The sequence below is a fragment of the Gekko japonicus genome, unplaced genomic scaffold (assembly GCF_001447785.1).
Source record: "Gekko japonicus isolate JY-2015 unplaced genomic scaffold, Gekko_japonicus_V1.1 scaffold371, whole genome shotgun sequence".
Taxonomy (NCBI): Eukaryota; Metazoa; Chordata; class Lepidosauria; order Squamata; family Gekkonidae; genus Gekko; species Gekko japonicus.
The window spans coordinates 1,048,386-1,060,395 of record NW_015171514.1 but is presented as its reverse complement, the minus strand read 5'-3'; the positions used below and the strand labels follow the sequence as shown (position 1 = coordinate 1,060,395).

The window sequence follows — 12,010 nt, the reverse complement described above, 5'->3', positions numbered from 1 at the left end:
TTGGTAAGAATAATCTCCAAGATGCATCAGATCTTTCCTTCATTATTTGCAACAGCATATAAAAAAATGTATGTTTTCCAGTTTTATGTTACCATGATAAAATTCTCTTCAGTTGTTTTTTTAGGAAGCTGTTAAGGCTTTGCAGGAAGTCCTATTGCCATTTGGCAAAATCAGCAGAACCAGGCAGTGAAATAAGGAAGGAATGAGGTTCACCAGTTCTTGCAGCAGAAGCTATTTGGTCATCAGGTGGGATCTGCGTGCTCATTCGATGTCCACAAAGAAGACAAAACCTTTCTTTGCAATGTGCTGCGACAGAGAAAAATGCTTTTCTGTCCTATTTCTAAATTTGGCCATCAATTAATTATTAAGACAGGCAAAACGATTTAGAGATTGTAACCATTCCTTTGGTACAAGTACAGCATAAACAGTACACCACTGTACTAGAATAGCAGCAATTGGCCCTTGCGACCAAGTGGCTGGCTCTTCATCAGCAATGTTTATTGATGTAAGTCAATATTTGCTTCAGAACACACCGCAGCCTTCTTCACTTAACTGTACAGACTCCATCCTTCACAACAAAGGTTACAGAGGAAGGTCAGGGGAAGCCAAACATCCTCTTCTCTGGAGCAGGAGTCACAGTTTCCCTGCTCCACGTGTCCCAATGAATCCCACGCTGCCACATTGCTCTCTTTCAGCATTTGTCCTTCCAGTCTAATTACTTTCGGCCATTCATTTCTTGAATGGTGTCAGTTTGTTAAAAGTATGCCAGAAAAGTGATGGCTTCCGCTTGGGTTCTGCCAGGGCAAAGACCTGCTGCTGTGGAATGCTAGTGGGCACTGTGATATGACGCTGATGGATAGGATGTAAACTCTGGTGTGGTGGTGGTACTGGGCACCCACCATAGCTAACACCTGTAGGAAGAAAACACCAAGAATATGTATGGAACTGTTATATGTAGGGACACAGAGAGAAAATTTAGAGAGGGCTCAGAATTTAGGGCCTGTTAATGCAAGATGTTTTGCTCTACACTCAAGTTATCCCAAGGATACCGAAGCATAATGCTCATGTGAGAAATACTGCTTGGGAACTGGACTATCAGTTGAACTGTTATATGTAGGGACACAGAGAGAAAATTTAGAGAGGGCTCAGAATTTAGGGCCTGTTAATGCAAGATGTTTTGCTCTACACTCAAGTTATCCCAAGGATACCGAAGCATAATGCTCATGTGAGAAATACTGCTTGGGAACTGGACTATCAGTTAAGAACATAAGAACATAAGAGATGCCAATGTTGGATCAGGCCAAAGGCCCATCCAGTCCAACACTCTGTATCCCACAGTGGCCAGAAATACCAGTGCCATCAGGAGGTCCACCAGTGGGGCCAGGACATTAGAAGCCCTCCCACTGTTGACCCCCCCCCAAGCACCAAGATGACAGAGCATCACTTGCCCCAGAGTCCCTATCTATACCTTGTGGCTAATAGCCACTGATGGACCTCTGCTCCATATGCTTATCTAATTCCCTTTTGAAGCCGTCCATGCTTGTAGCACCCACCACTTCCTGTGGCAGTGAATTCCATGTGTTAATCACTCTTTGGGTGAATAAGTACTTCCTTTTATCCGTTCTAACCCGACTGCTCAGCAATTTCATGGAGTGCCCACGGGTTCTTGTATTGTGAGAAAGGGAGAAAAGTACCTCTTTCTTTACCTGCTCTTTCCCATGCATAATCTTATAAACCTCGATCATGTCACCCCTCAGTCGTCTTTTCTCCAAGCTAAAGAGCCCTAAGCGCCTTAACCGTTCCTCATAGGGAAAGTGTTCCAACCCTTTTATCATTCGAGTTGCTCTTTTCTGCACTTTTTCCAAAGCTATAATATCCTTTTTAAGGTGTGGTGACCAGAATTGCACACAGTATTCCAGATGAGGTCGCACCATTGATAAACAATGCCCCTTCCTTTTCCTCTCAATTGCAGTCAATCACAGTCAAACAATGCCCTTTCCTCTCTCAAGCAGCCAGGAATCTGCAAAAACTCCAAGCGCTTCCACACACTCCCAGACCAGTTCTCCCACCAAAATCCTCAGCTGGATCCTCTCCGCTGAAAGCAAATAAAAAACCACTCACCCTTCTGTCTCCTGCTCCTGTTCCTGCTCAGAGCTCAGCTGGGTCTCCTCTGCCTCTGGCCAGGTGTTTCCTTAAATAGAGGCCTCCCCCAGCAGAGTGCTGGCAGCAGCTATTCAAATGCACCCAGGCACTCAATCACATGCAAAACAATGCCCCTTCCTTTTCCTCTCAATTGCAGTCAATCACAGTCAAACAATGCCCTTTCCTCTCTCAAGCAGCCAGGAATCTGCAAAAACTCCAAGCGCTTCCACACACTCCCAGACCAGTTCTCCCACCAAAATCCTCAGCTGGATCCTCTCCGCTGAAAGCAAATAAAAAACCACTCACCCTTCTGTCTCCTGCTCCTGTTCCTGCTCAGAGCTCAGCTGGGTCTCCTCTGCCTCTGGCCAGGTGTTTCCTTAAATAGAGGCCTCCCCCAGCAGAGTGCTGGCAGCAGCTATTCAAATGCACCCAGGCACTCAATCACATGCAAAACAATGCCCCTTCCTTTTCCTCTCAATTGCAGTCAATCACAGTCAAACAATGCCCTTTCCTCTCTCAAGCAGCCAGGAATCTGCAAAAACTCCAAGCGCTTCCACACACTCCCAGACCAGTTCTCCCACCAAAATCCTCAGCTGGATCCTCTCCGCTGAAAGCAAATAAAAAACCACTCACCCTTCTGTCTCCTGCTCCTGTTCCTGCTCAGAGCTCAGCTGGGTCTCCTCTGCCTCTGGCCAGGTGTTTCCTTAAATAGAGGCCTCCCCCAGCAGAGTGCTGGCAGCAGCTATTCAAATGCACCCAGGCACTCAATCACATGCAAAACAATGCCCCTTCCTTTTCCTCTCAATTGCAGTCAATCACAGTCAAACAATGCCCTTTCCTCTCTCAAGCAGCCAGGAATCTGCAAAAACTCCAAGCGCTTCCACACACTCCCAGACCAGTTCTCCCACCAAAATCCTCAGCTGGATCCTCTCCGCTGAAAGCAAATAAAAAACCACTCACCCTTCTGTCTCCTGCTCCTGTTCCTGCTCAGAGCTCAGCTGGGTCTCCTCTGCCTCTGGCCAGGTGTTTCCTTAAATAGAGGCCTCCCCCAGCAGAGTGCTGGCAGCAGCTATTCAAATGCACCCAGGCACTCAATCACATGCAAAACAATGCCCCTTCCTTTTCCTCTCAATTGCAGTCAATCACAGTCAAACAATGCCCTTTCCTCTCTCAAGCAGCCAGGAATCTGCAAAAACTCCAAGCGCTTCCACACACTCCCAGACCAGTTCTCCCACCAAAATCCTCAGCTGGATCCTCTCCGCTGAAAGCAAATAAAAAACCACTCACCCTTCTGTCTCCTGCTCCTGTTCCTGCTCAGAGCTCAGCTGGGTCTCCTCTGCCTCTGGCCAGGTGTTTCCTTAAATAGAGGCCTCCCCCAGCAGAGTGCTGGCAGCAGCTATTCAAATGCACCCAGGCACTCAATCACATGCAAAACAATGCCCCTTCCTTTTCCTCTCAATTGCAGTCAATCACAGTCAAACAATGCCCTTTCCTCTCTCAAGCAGCCAGGAATCTGCAAAAACTCCAAGCGCTTCCACACACTCCCAGACCAGTTCTCCCACCAAAATCCTCAGCTGGATCCTCTCCGCTGAAAGCAAATAAAAAACCACTCACCCTTCTGTCTCCTGCTCCTGTTCCTGCTCAGAGCTCAGCTGGGTCTCCTCTGCCTCTGGCCAGGTGTTTCCTTAAATAGAGGCCTCCCCCAGCAGAGTGCTGGCAGCAGCTATTCAAATGCACCCAGGCACTCAATCACATGCAAAACAATGCCCCTTCCTTTTCCTCTCAATTGCAGTCAATCACAGTCAAACAATGCCCTTTCCTCTCTCAAGCAGCCAGGAATCTGCAAAAACTCCAAGCGCTTCCACACACTCCCAGACCAGTTCTCCCACCAAAATCCTCAGCTGGATCCTCTCCGCTGAAAGCAAATAAAAAACCACTCACCCTTCTGTCTCCTGCTCCTGTTCCTGCTCAGAGCTCAGCTGGGTCTCCTCTGCCTCTGGCCAGGTGTTTCCTTAAATAGAGGCCTCCCCCAGCAGAGTGCTGGCAGCAGCTATTCAAATGCACCCAGGCACTCAATCACATGCAAAACAATGCCCCTTCCTTTTCCTCTCAATTGCAGTCAATCACAGTCAAACAATGCCCTTTCCTCTCTCAAGCAGCCAGGAATCTGCAAAAACTCCAAGCGCTTCCACACACTCCCAGACCAGTTCTCCCACCAAAATCCTCAGCTGGATCCTCTCCGCTGAAAGCAAATAAAAAACCACTCACCCTTCTGTCTCCTGCTCCTGTTCCTGCTCAGAGCTCAGCTGGGTCTCCTCTGCCTCTGGCCAGGTGTTTCCTTAAATAGAGGCCTCCCCCAGCAGAGTGCTGGCAGCAGCTATTCAAATGCACCCAGGCACTCAATCACATGCAAAACAATGCCCCTTCCTTTTCCTCTCAATTGCAGTCAATCACAGTCAAACAATGCCCTTTCCTCTCTCAAGCAGCCAGGAATCTGCAAAAACTCCAAGCGCTTCCACACACTCCCAGACCAGTTCTCCCACCAAAATCCTCAGCTGGATCCTCTCCGCTGAAAGCAAATAAAAAACCACTCACCCTTCTGTCTCCTGCTCCTGTTCCTGCTCAGAGCTCAGCTGGGTCTCCTCTGCCTCTGGCCAGGTGTTTCCTTAAATAGAGGCCTCCCCCAGCAGAGTGCTGGCAGCAGCTATTCAAATGCACCCAGGCACTCAATCACATGCAAAACAATGCCCCTTCCTTTTCCTCTCAATTGCAGTCAATCACAGTCAAACAATGCCCTTTCCTCTCTCAAGCAGCCAGGAATCTGCAAAAACTCCAAGCGCTTCCACACACTCCCAGACCAGTTCTCCCACCAAAATCCTCAGCTGGATCCTCTCCGCTGAAAGCAAATAAAAAACCACTCACCCTTCTGTCTCCTGCTCCTGTTCCTGCTCAGAGCTCAGCTGGGTCTCCTCTGCCTCTGGCCAGGTGTTTCCTTAAATAGAGGCCTCCCCCAGCAGAGTGCTGGCAGCAGCTATTCAAATGCACCCAGGCACTCAATCACATGCAAAACAATGCCCCTTCCTTTTCCTCTCAATTGCAGTCAATCACAGTCAAACAATGCCCTTTCCTCTCTCAAGCAGCCAGGAATCTGCAAAAACTCCAAGCGCTTCCACACACTCCCAGACCAGTTCTCCCACCAAAATCCTCAGCTGGATCCTCTCCGCTGAAAGCAAATAAAAAACCACTCACCCTTCTGTCTCCTGCTCCTGTTCCTGCTCAGAGCTCAGCTGGGTCTCCTCTGCCTCTGGCCAGGTGTTTCCTTAAATAGAGGCCTCCCCCAGCAGAGTGCTGGCAGCAGCTATTCAAATGCACCCAGGCACTCAATCACATGCAAAACAATGCCCCTTCCTTTTCCTCTCAATTGCAGTCAATCACAGTCAAACAATGCCCTTTCCTCTCTCAAGCAGCCAGGAATCTGCAAAAACTCCAAGCGCTTCCACACACTCCCAGACCAGTTCTCCCACCAAAATCCTCAGCTGGATCCTCTCCGCTGAAAGCAAATAAAAAACCACTCACCCTTCTGTCTCCTGCTCCTGTTCCTGCTCAGAGCTCAGCTGGGTCTCCTCTGCCTCTGGCCAGGTGTTTCCTTAAATAGAGGCCTCCCCCAGCAGAGTGCTGGCAGCAGCTATTCAAATGCACCCAGGCACTCAATCACATGCAAAACAATGCCCCTTCCTTTTCCTCTCAATTGCAGTCAATCACAGTCAAACAATGCCCTTTCCTCTCTCAAGCAGCCAGGAATCTGCAAAAACTCCAAGCGCTTCCACACACTCCCAGACCAGTTCTCCCACCAAAATCCTCAGCTGGATCCTCTCCGCTGAAAGCAAATAAAAAACCACTCACCCTTCTGTCTCCTGCTCCTGTTCCTGCTCAGAGCTCAGCTGGGTCTCCTCTGCCTCTGGCCAGGTGTTTCCTTAAATAGAGGCCTCCCCCAGCAGAGTGCTGGCAGCAGCTATTCAAATGCACCCAGGCACTCAATCACATGCAAAACAATGCCCCTTCCTTTTCCTCTCAATTGCAGTCAATCACAGTCAAACAATGCCCTTTCCTCTCTCAAGCAGCCAGGAATCTGCAAAAACTCCAAGCGCTTCCACACACTCCCAGACCAGTTCTCCCACCAAAATCCTCAGCTGGATCCTCTCCGCTGAAAGCAAATAAAAAACCACTCACCCCTCTGTCTCCTGCTCCTGTTCCTGCTCAGAGCTCAGCTGGGTCTCCTCTGCCTCTGGCCAGGTGTTTCCTTAAATAGAGGCCTCCCCCAGCAGAGGGCTGGCAGCAGCTATTCAAATGCACCCAGGCACTCAATCACATGCAAAACAATGCCCCTTCCTTTTCCTCTCAATTGCAGTCAATCACAGTCAAACAATGCCCTTTCCTCTCTCAAGCAGCCAGGAATCTGCAACAATAGTTGTAGCTGGCAACAGTTGTAGCTGGCAACAATATCAGCCATCTACTTAGCATCTCTTCCAGCCAGACACCAAAAGTAATGGAACTGCTGTCAGCTGGCTCTACAATTGCTCGATCTGTATCTTTTTCTGTATGAACAAGTGCCCAAAGACAGTCAAAGCTCCTTATGAGAAAGGTAATGTATCTTGTGTGAACCAGCCTTTAAAATATTAGAGAGAACAGGCAGATTCTTTAAAATTCACCTTTAATCTTTCCATGTCTTGATTTCCGTGCATTCTGCATGGCTTGTTTCTTTTGGTTTTCTGAAATCTCCATGCCTGCAGTTTGGAGTAAATGATACACATTTAAATACAATTTCAGATGCTCACCTCAGTAATTATTTAAAGCAAAAAGCACTTACAATGTCATTCAATAATAAAGCTTAGTTCAGCAATGTCATGCAAACATATAGGGCTGTGTTGAGACAAGATGTGTAATAGATTCCCTTATACTTTATTATTATTACTTATATGCCACCTTTTCACATATATAATATGCCCAAGACAGCTGATGACAGTAACAAAATGTAATTTTCACCCCTCCAACAAAAATTAAAAATTACTTTAAAAGCATAAATTAAAACCAGGAATAACACTCCAATTAAAAGACCTTCCACATTTTTTTAAAAGTCTTTAACTAGCATAGGAAGGTGTGTACTGAGATGATGAGATGTAATTCCTTGGGAGGGAAGTTACAAAGTCTAGGGGGTGGCCGCTCAGAAAGCCTTTGCATGATACTCCACTAGGAAAATAATGTTGGTATGTTCATGTGCCCGTAAGAAACAACTGCAGATTTCCTAGTAGAGTGTCCAATGACTAGCCAGAAGAAAAGGTCAAATGGATTAGACTTCTCCCAAGGTAACTCTGAAACACACTGCACTGGTGCAACCCATTTGCTAAGTGTACAGAGATTTTTAGAATCACCATTGCTGGTGAAGATTGAAGGAATACATAAGAACAGCCCAGATGCACTTCATTTGAACAATCTGGGCCAGTCCTCCAAACAGCACTGGTGCTGCTCAATTTCTGTTTGTTTCCATGGAGCCACAACACTCCCCGCATTCCCCTGGAGAATCAGCCCAAATGTCTACCTCTTCAGGAAGTGATGTCAAATAATTTCAGCTTGAATTGGGTTTCAGTGGCCTGAAAAACATCCACTTTTGGACATGGCCTTGTCTAGCAGTGCAGCCCTAACCAGAACTGCACCCTTTTTAGCCCATTAATTTCAACAGAATTAGAAAGGTGTAACTCTGCTTAGGATTGCACTATAAGCTGTGGACACAGAATGCATAGGTATTTACCATCTATTTTATTTAGACTGCTTTATATTCGGATGCTATGCTGTTGTATTTCATAGCATAACCCCCCCTTGAGCTTGAACAGTGCAAGAGCTTAAAAATATTCGTATCCTTAAAAATACTCCTCATGTGCTTAAAAATACTCCTCATGACCAGAGGTTCAGGGAGAAAATAATGGATGAATAGGCACAACTATGCTGACAGGAGCTGCTTTTGGCTGCAAGTTGTATGGACAGAATGGCTGAAAAAAAGTACCACTGCCCTCTTGGTGAAATGCTGCTGGGAAGAAGAAGAAGAAGAGAAGAAGAGATTGGATTTATACCCTGCCCTTCACTACCCAAAGGTGTCTCAGAGCGGCTTACAAACTCCTTTCCCTTCCCCTCCCCACAACAGACACCCTGTGAGGTGGGTGGGGCTGAGAGAACTCTTGACAGAAACTGCTCTTTTTCAAGAACAGCTGTGCCAGAGTCACAGTGCCTGTCAATGTAATTGTGCTGACTCCTCTCCACAAGACCCTAGTTAGGATTTCAGAGCCTATGGAGTAGTGCTAAGAAGAGACAAAATGCCGTCAGAGCTTGAAAGCTATTGTTTGGCCATACATTTTAAGCATGGCTGAGCTTAGGATGGGCCAGATTTCTGCTCTAGAGACACCTTCTGAAAAAACACTTATTTAGCAGTACAAAAGGCAGGGTAACATAGGAGAATGGCAACACCGGAGTATCTGAATGGAGATTTATAGCTGTCCTTCATATGATGCATGCTCTCTCTCTCTCTCAAGTTATTTTGCTGCCAGTTTCATCAGCAGAAAAGGGCAGCTCTTCCACACCGCCAGAAAAATAATTTCTTGAGTATGGTTTGGACGAGCCCCGCTGCATAATAAGATGCTTATTTATTTGCCCTACTCAGTAAACTCCCCCTGCTCGCTTCCTACTGTGCTCTGTTTTCCCATCAGTTGAAGCTGAAACGCTCAACAGAAAAGCCCTTATTTACACAATTAAACTTTTTTCTGATAAATAGTCAAAGTAACTTCAAATGTCAGAGAATCTCGCCAAGAGCAAAAATGGGAGAAGCGCGGGAGCACCATTTCCACTTATTCTGACACTCACCCATTTCTTTGTCTTCCTGCACTCGTCGCCTCTCCCTTGCACAGGCTTCCAGCCACCTCTTCTTATCCCCTGGCTTTTTCCCACAAAACAGATGCACTTCTTCCGTGGCTCCATTCACAATCTTGAAAGCGTTTTTGACATTGACATTGAAGTCCTTGTCCCTGCCATCCTCCACATCCAGCACTTCCACCTCGTCCATGTCAATCCGGCCCTTCATGTACAGCATGTCCCTTCTCAATAGATCTTTCTTGCAGAAGACAAGCTGATGATCAAAGAGAAAGAAAGTCCTCTGCTGGCTCTTGCCTTGCTTGGAGACCTTGGTCAGTTCTCCTGAGTGGATTAATTCCGAGCTCCGTCCTAAAATATCTTGCCCCTAAAATTATTTATAACACGGAAAAGCTTTAAGGTTTATTTCCTTCAAGATTTACTGCTACATTATTTAACAGTGATTTTGTACTATATTGAAAACTTTGGTGTAAGACTGTTTTGGGACTGAGCCCAAACTCTCCAGATGAGCTCCAGAGCTCTGAACTCTCCAGATGAGAGTTAAACCTAACGAAATCAACGGACTTATGCACACTCATCTGTGTTCCGCCATTTGCCCTGTTCTCAGTCTCCAGTACATGATTATAGGATCACTCCGTTCCTTTCTAAGAGAGTCACAGCAAGACAGTCAGCATAAAATAATTCTAAACGAATCCATGAATGAATCACTTTTGTAAAACCAACAGAACATGTACAATAAAAATTATTTCTTTATTTACTTCATTAATAGCTCACCTTTCTCCCCACTGGGGACCCAAGGTGGCTTACATAATTCTCTTCTCCTCCATTTTGTCCATACAACAACAACCCTATGAGGTAGGCTAGGCTGAGAGCATGTAACTGACCCAAGGTCACCCAGCTAGCTTCCACGGCAGAGTGGGGATTCAAACCTGGGTCTCCCAGATCCTAGTCTGACACTCTGATCCCTACACTACACTGGGTCTCAACAAAATCCCAACACAACAGAATGGATGCTAAACTGGGCATTCTCCTATTTTAGGCTGAAGAAGAGTTGAATTTATACCCCGCCCTTCACTTGGAGTCTCAGAGTGGCTTACAATCTCCTTCCCCTCCTTTCCCCGCAACAGACACCCTGTGAGGTAGGTGGAACTGTGAGAGCTCTCTGAGGACTGCTCTTGAGAGAACTGTGACTGACCTAAGGTCACCCAGCTGGCTGCATGTGGAGAAGTGGGGAATCAAACCCAGTTCTCCAGATTAGAGTCCACCGCTCTTAACCACTACACCAAAGAAGCCTTCCTCCACTTAGGCTGGAGAAAGGCTTCAAACTTTACTGAGTGGAATGGTAGGATACAGGTCACTGTAAACATAAAAAGTTCACAGGAGAGCGGCCTTACCTCCCAGCTGACTATGGATACTTGCCAGCGTGCAATCTTGTCTATGCTTTCGAGCCTTCGTTTGCGCTCATTGATCAAGCAGGCTACGTTCTTCATGGCCTCATAGGCTGCCTTTACATTGTTGTAGTCGCTGCAAAAGGAAGGTGTGGGTAGGTTATGTTAAATTATCCATTTGACCACCTTCAGAAACTGCTTGGGAATTTCCCACAGGCATTTGGCTAGCCACTGGTCTTTAGCATGATTCAGCAAGGCAGTTCTTATACAGTGAGCACAGAAATTAAAAATAATGCTTTCTTTCCCCAGCCACAGTTAAGGCTTGGTTTGGTGGCACAAAACCTTAACTATGTTAAAAGCAAATCTTGGTTATTCAAGACTATAAACCAGAGTGTGAAGCTGACTAATAGCAAATCCTGGTTAATGTTAATCACAGTTGAGTTTGGTGCCAGCACAAACCTTTGTTATCGTCCCTTTGGAGGAAATTCACAATGGAGATAGGAGGAGCGAAGAGAAGGAATGTGCAATCACATGGCCCAGTCCCAGAGCTGTGGTTAAGGGACTGGTCACAATGTGGCTGCCCAGTAACACCGGTTTCAACTGTGGAACAATTTTCAATTAGTAATTAAAGTTTGGATCCTAAGAACCATGAATGGGAGCTCTGCTTGAAGAACAGATCTTTTCTTTCTCCCTCTGTTTTCGGTAGTCCCTTGCAATGTTCCCTCTAAGCTGTGGAGCCCTGTGAGCAAAAATTCTACTGTGTGAGCTACTGGCATTAAAGTTATGCGCGAGCGATTTGGCTACTGCATAAATTAGTTTGCTCTGGAGCCATCCTTCCTGAGCTAAGAGAAAAAAGTGTGAGCCGGAGGCTAAAAAAACTGTGAGCTAGCTCACACTAACTCAGCTTAGAGGGAACACCGGTCCCTTGTGTCATTCCAAAAGCTGCCCTTAAGGATAGGGGGACTCTCGGGATCTGCATGGGAGGTGGCATCCTCAGCTGGAACCAGGAGAGACTTTGCATTGCCTGCAGAAACTATTTCTGCTCCTGTATGGGTATTTGGATCCACTTCAGTTATTATCATAGATCTCGTATGAGCTATAGATCACAAGAACGCAAGAAGCTGACTGACAATTTTTCTATTAAACTTAGGACTCCCATGTGATATTTAGAGGTACATTCATACATTACTCAGGAGACACCACAGGGCACTAACAAAATTCCATCAAATTTTACACTTTCCGATAGTAACAGCAGGCAGCGCCTGCCATGTGATGCTGTACATCTGAGGAATGGTTTTAAGGCTAACCTGAGAACAGCTATCACTTTAAAAATGGCACACAAACCACTGAGAATTCATTATAAATTAAAAAATACTTTATTATTATTATATGGTTTTAAGGCTAACCTGAGAACAGCTATCACTTTAAAAATGGCACACAAACCACTGAGAATTCATTATAAATTGACAAATACTTTATTATTATTATTATTATTATTATTATTTTGTTTAAAATATTGACACTACACACTTCCTCCTGAAAATAAAAGGGGACCTGAGATTTCC

The 12,010-nt window shown here is 46.0% G+C and overlaps 1 protein-coding gene across 2 annotated transcripts in view; it reads right to left on the bottom strand.

Moving 5' to 3' along the window:
• Positions 1-729: 729 nt before the first annotated feature.
• SPATA13 (spermatogenesis associated 13) overlaps positions 730-12,010 on the bottom strand; it is a 27,429-nt gene continuing 16,148 nt past the window's right edge. For both annotated transcript variants that reach the window (XM_015419371.1, XM_015419372.1), the window contains 4 exons: positions 10,452-10,581; positions 9,052-9,424; positions 6,852-6,926; positions 730-911 (listed from right to left, as the gene is read on the bottom strand). In XM_015419371.1, the coding sequence (XP_015274857.1) occupies positions 730-911; positions 6,852-6,926; positions 9,052-9,424; positions 10,452-10,581 (760 nt within the window). The remainder of the gene's footprint in view (positions 912-6,851; positions 6,927-9,051; positions 9,425-10,451; positions 10,582-12,010) is intronic.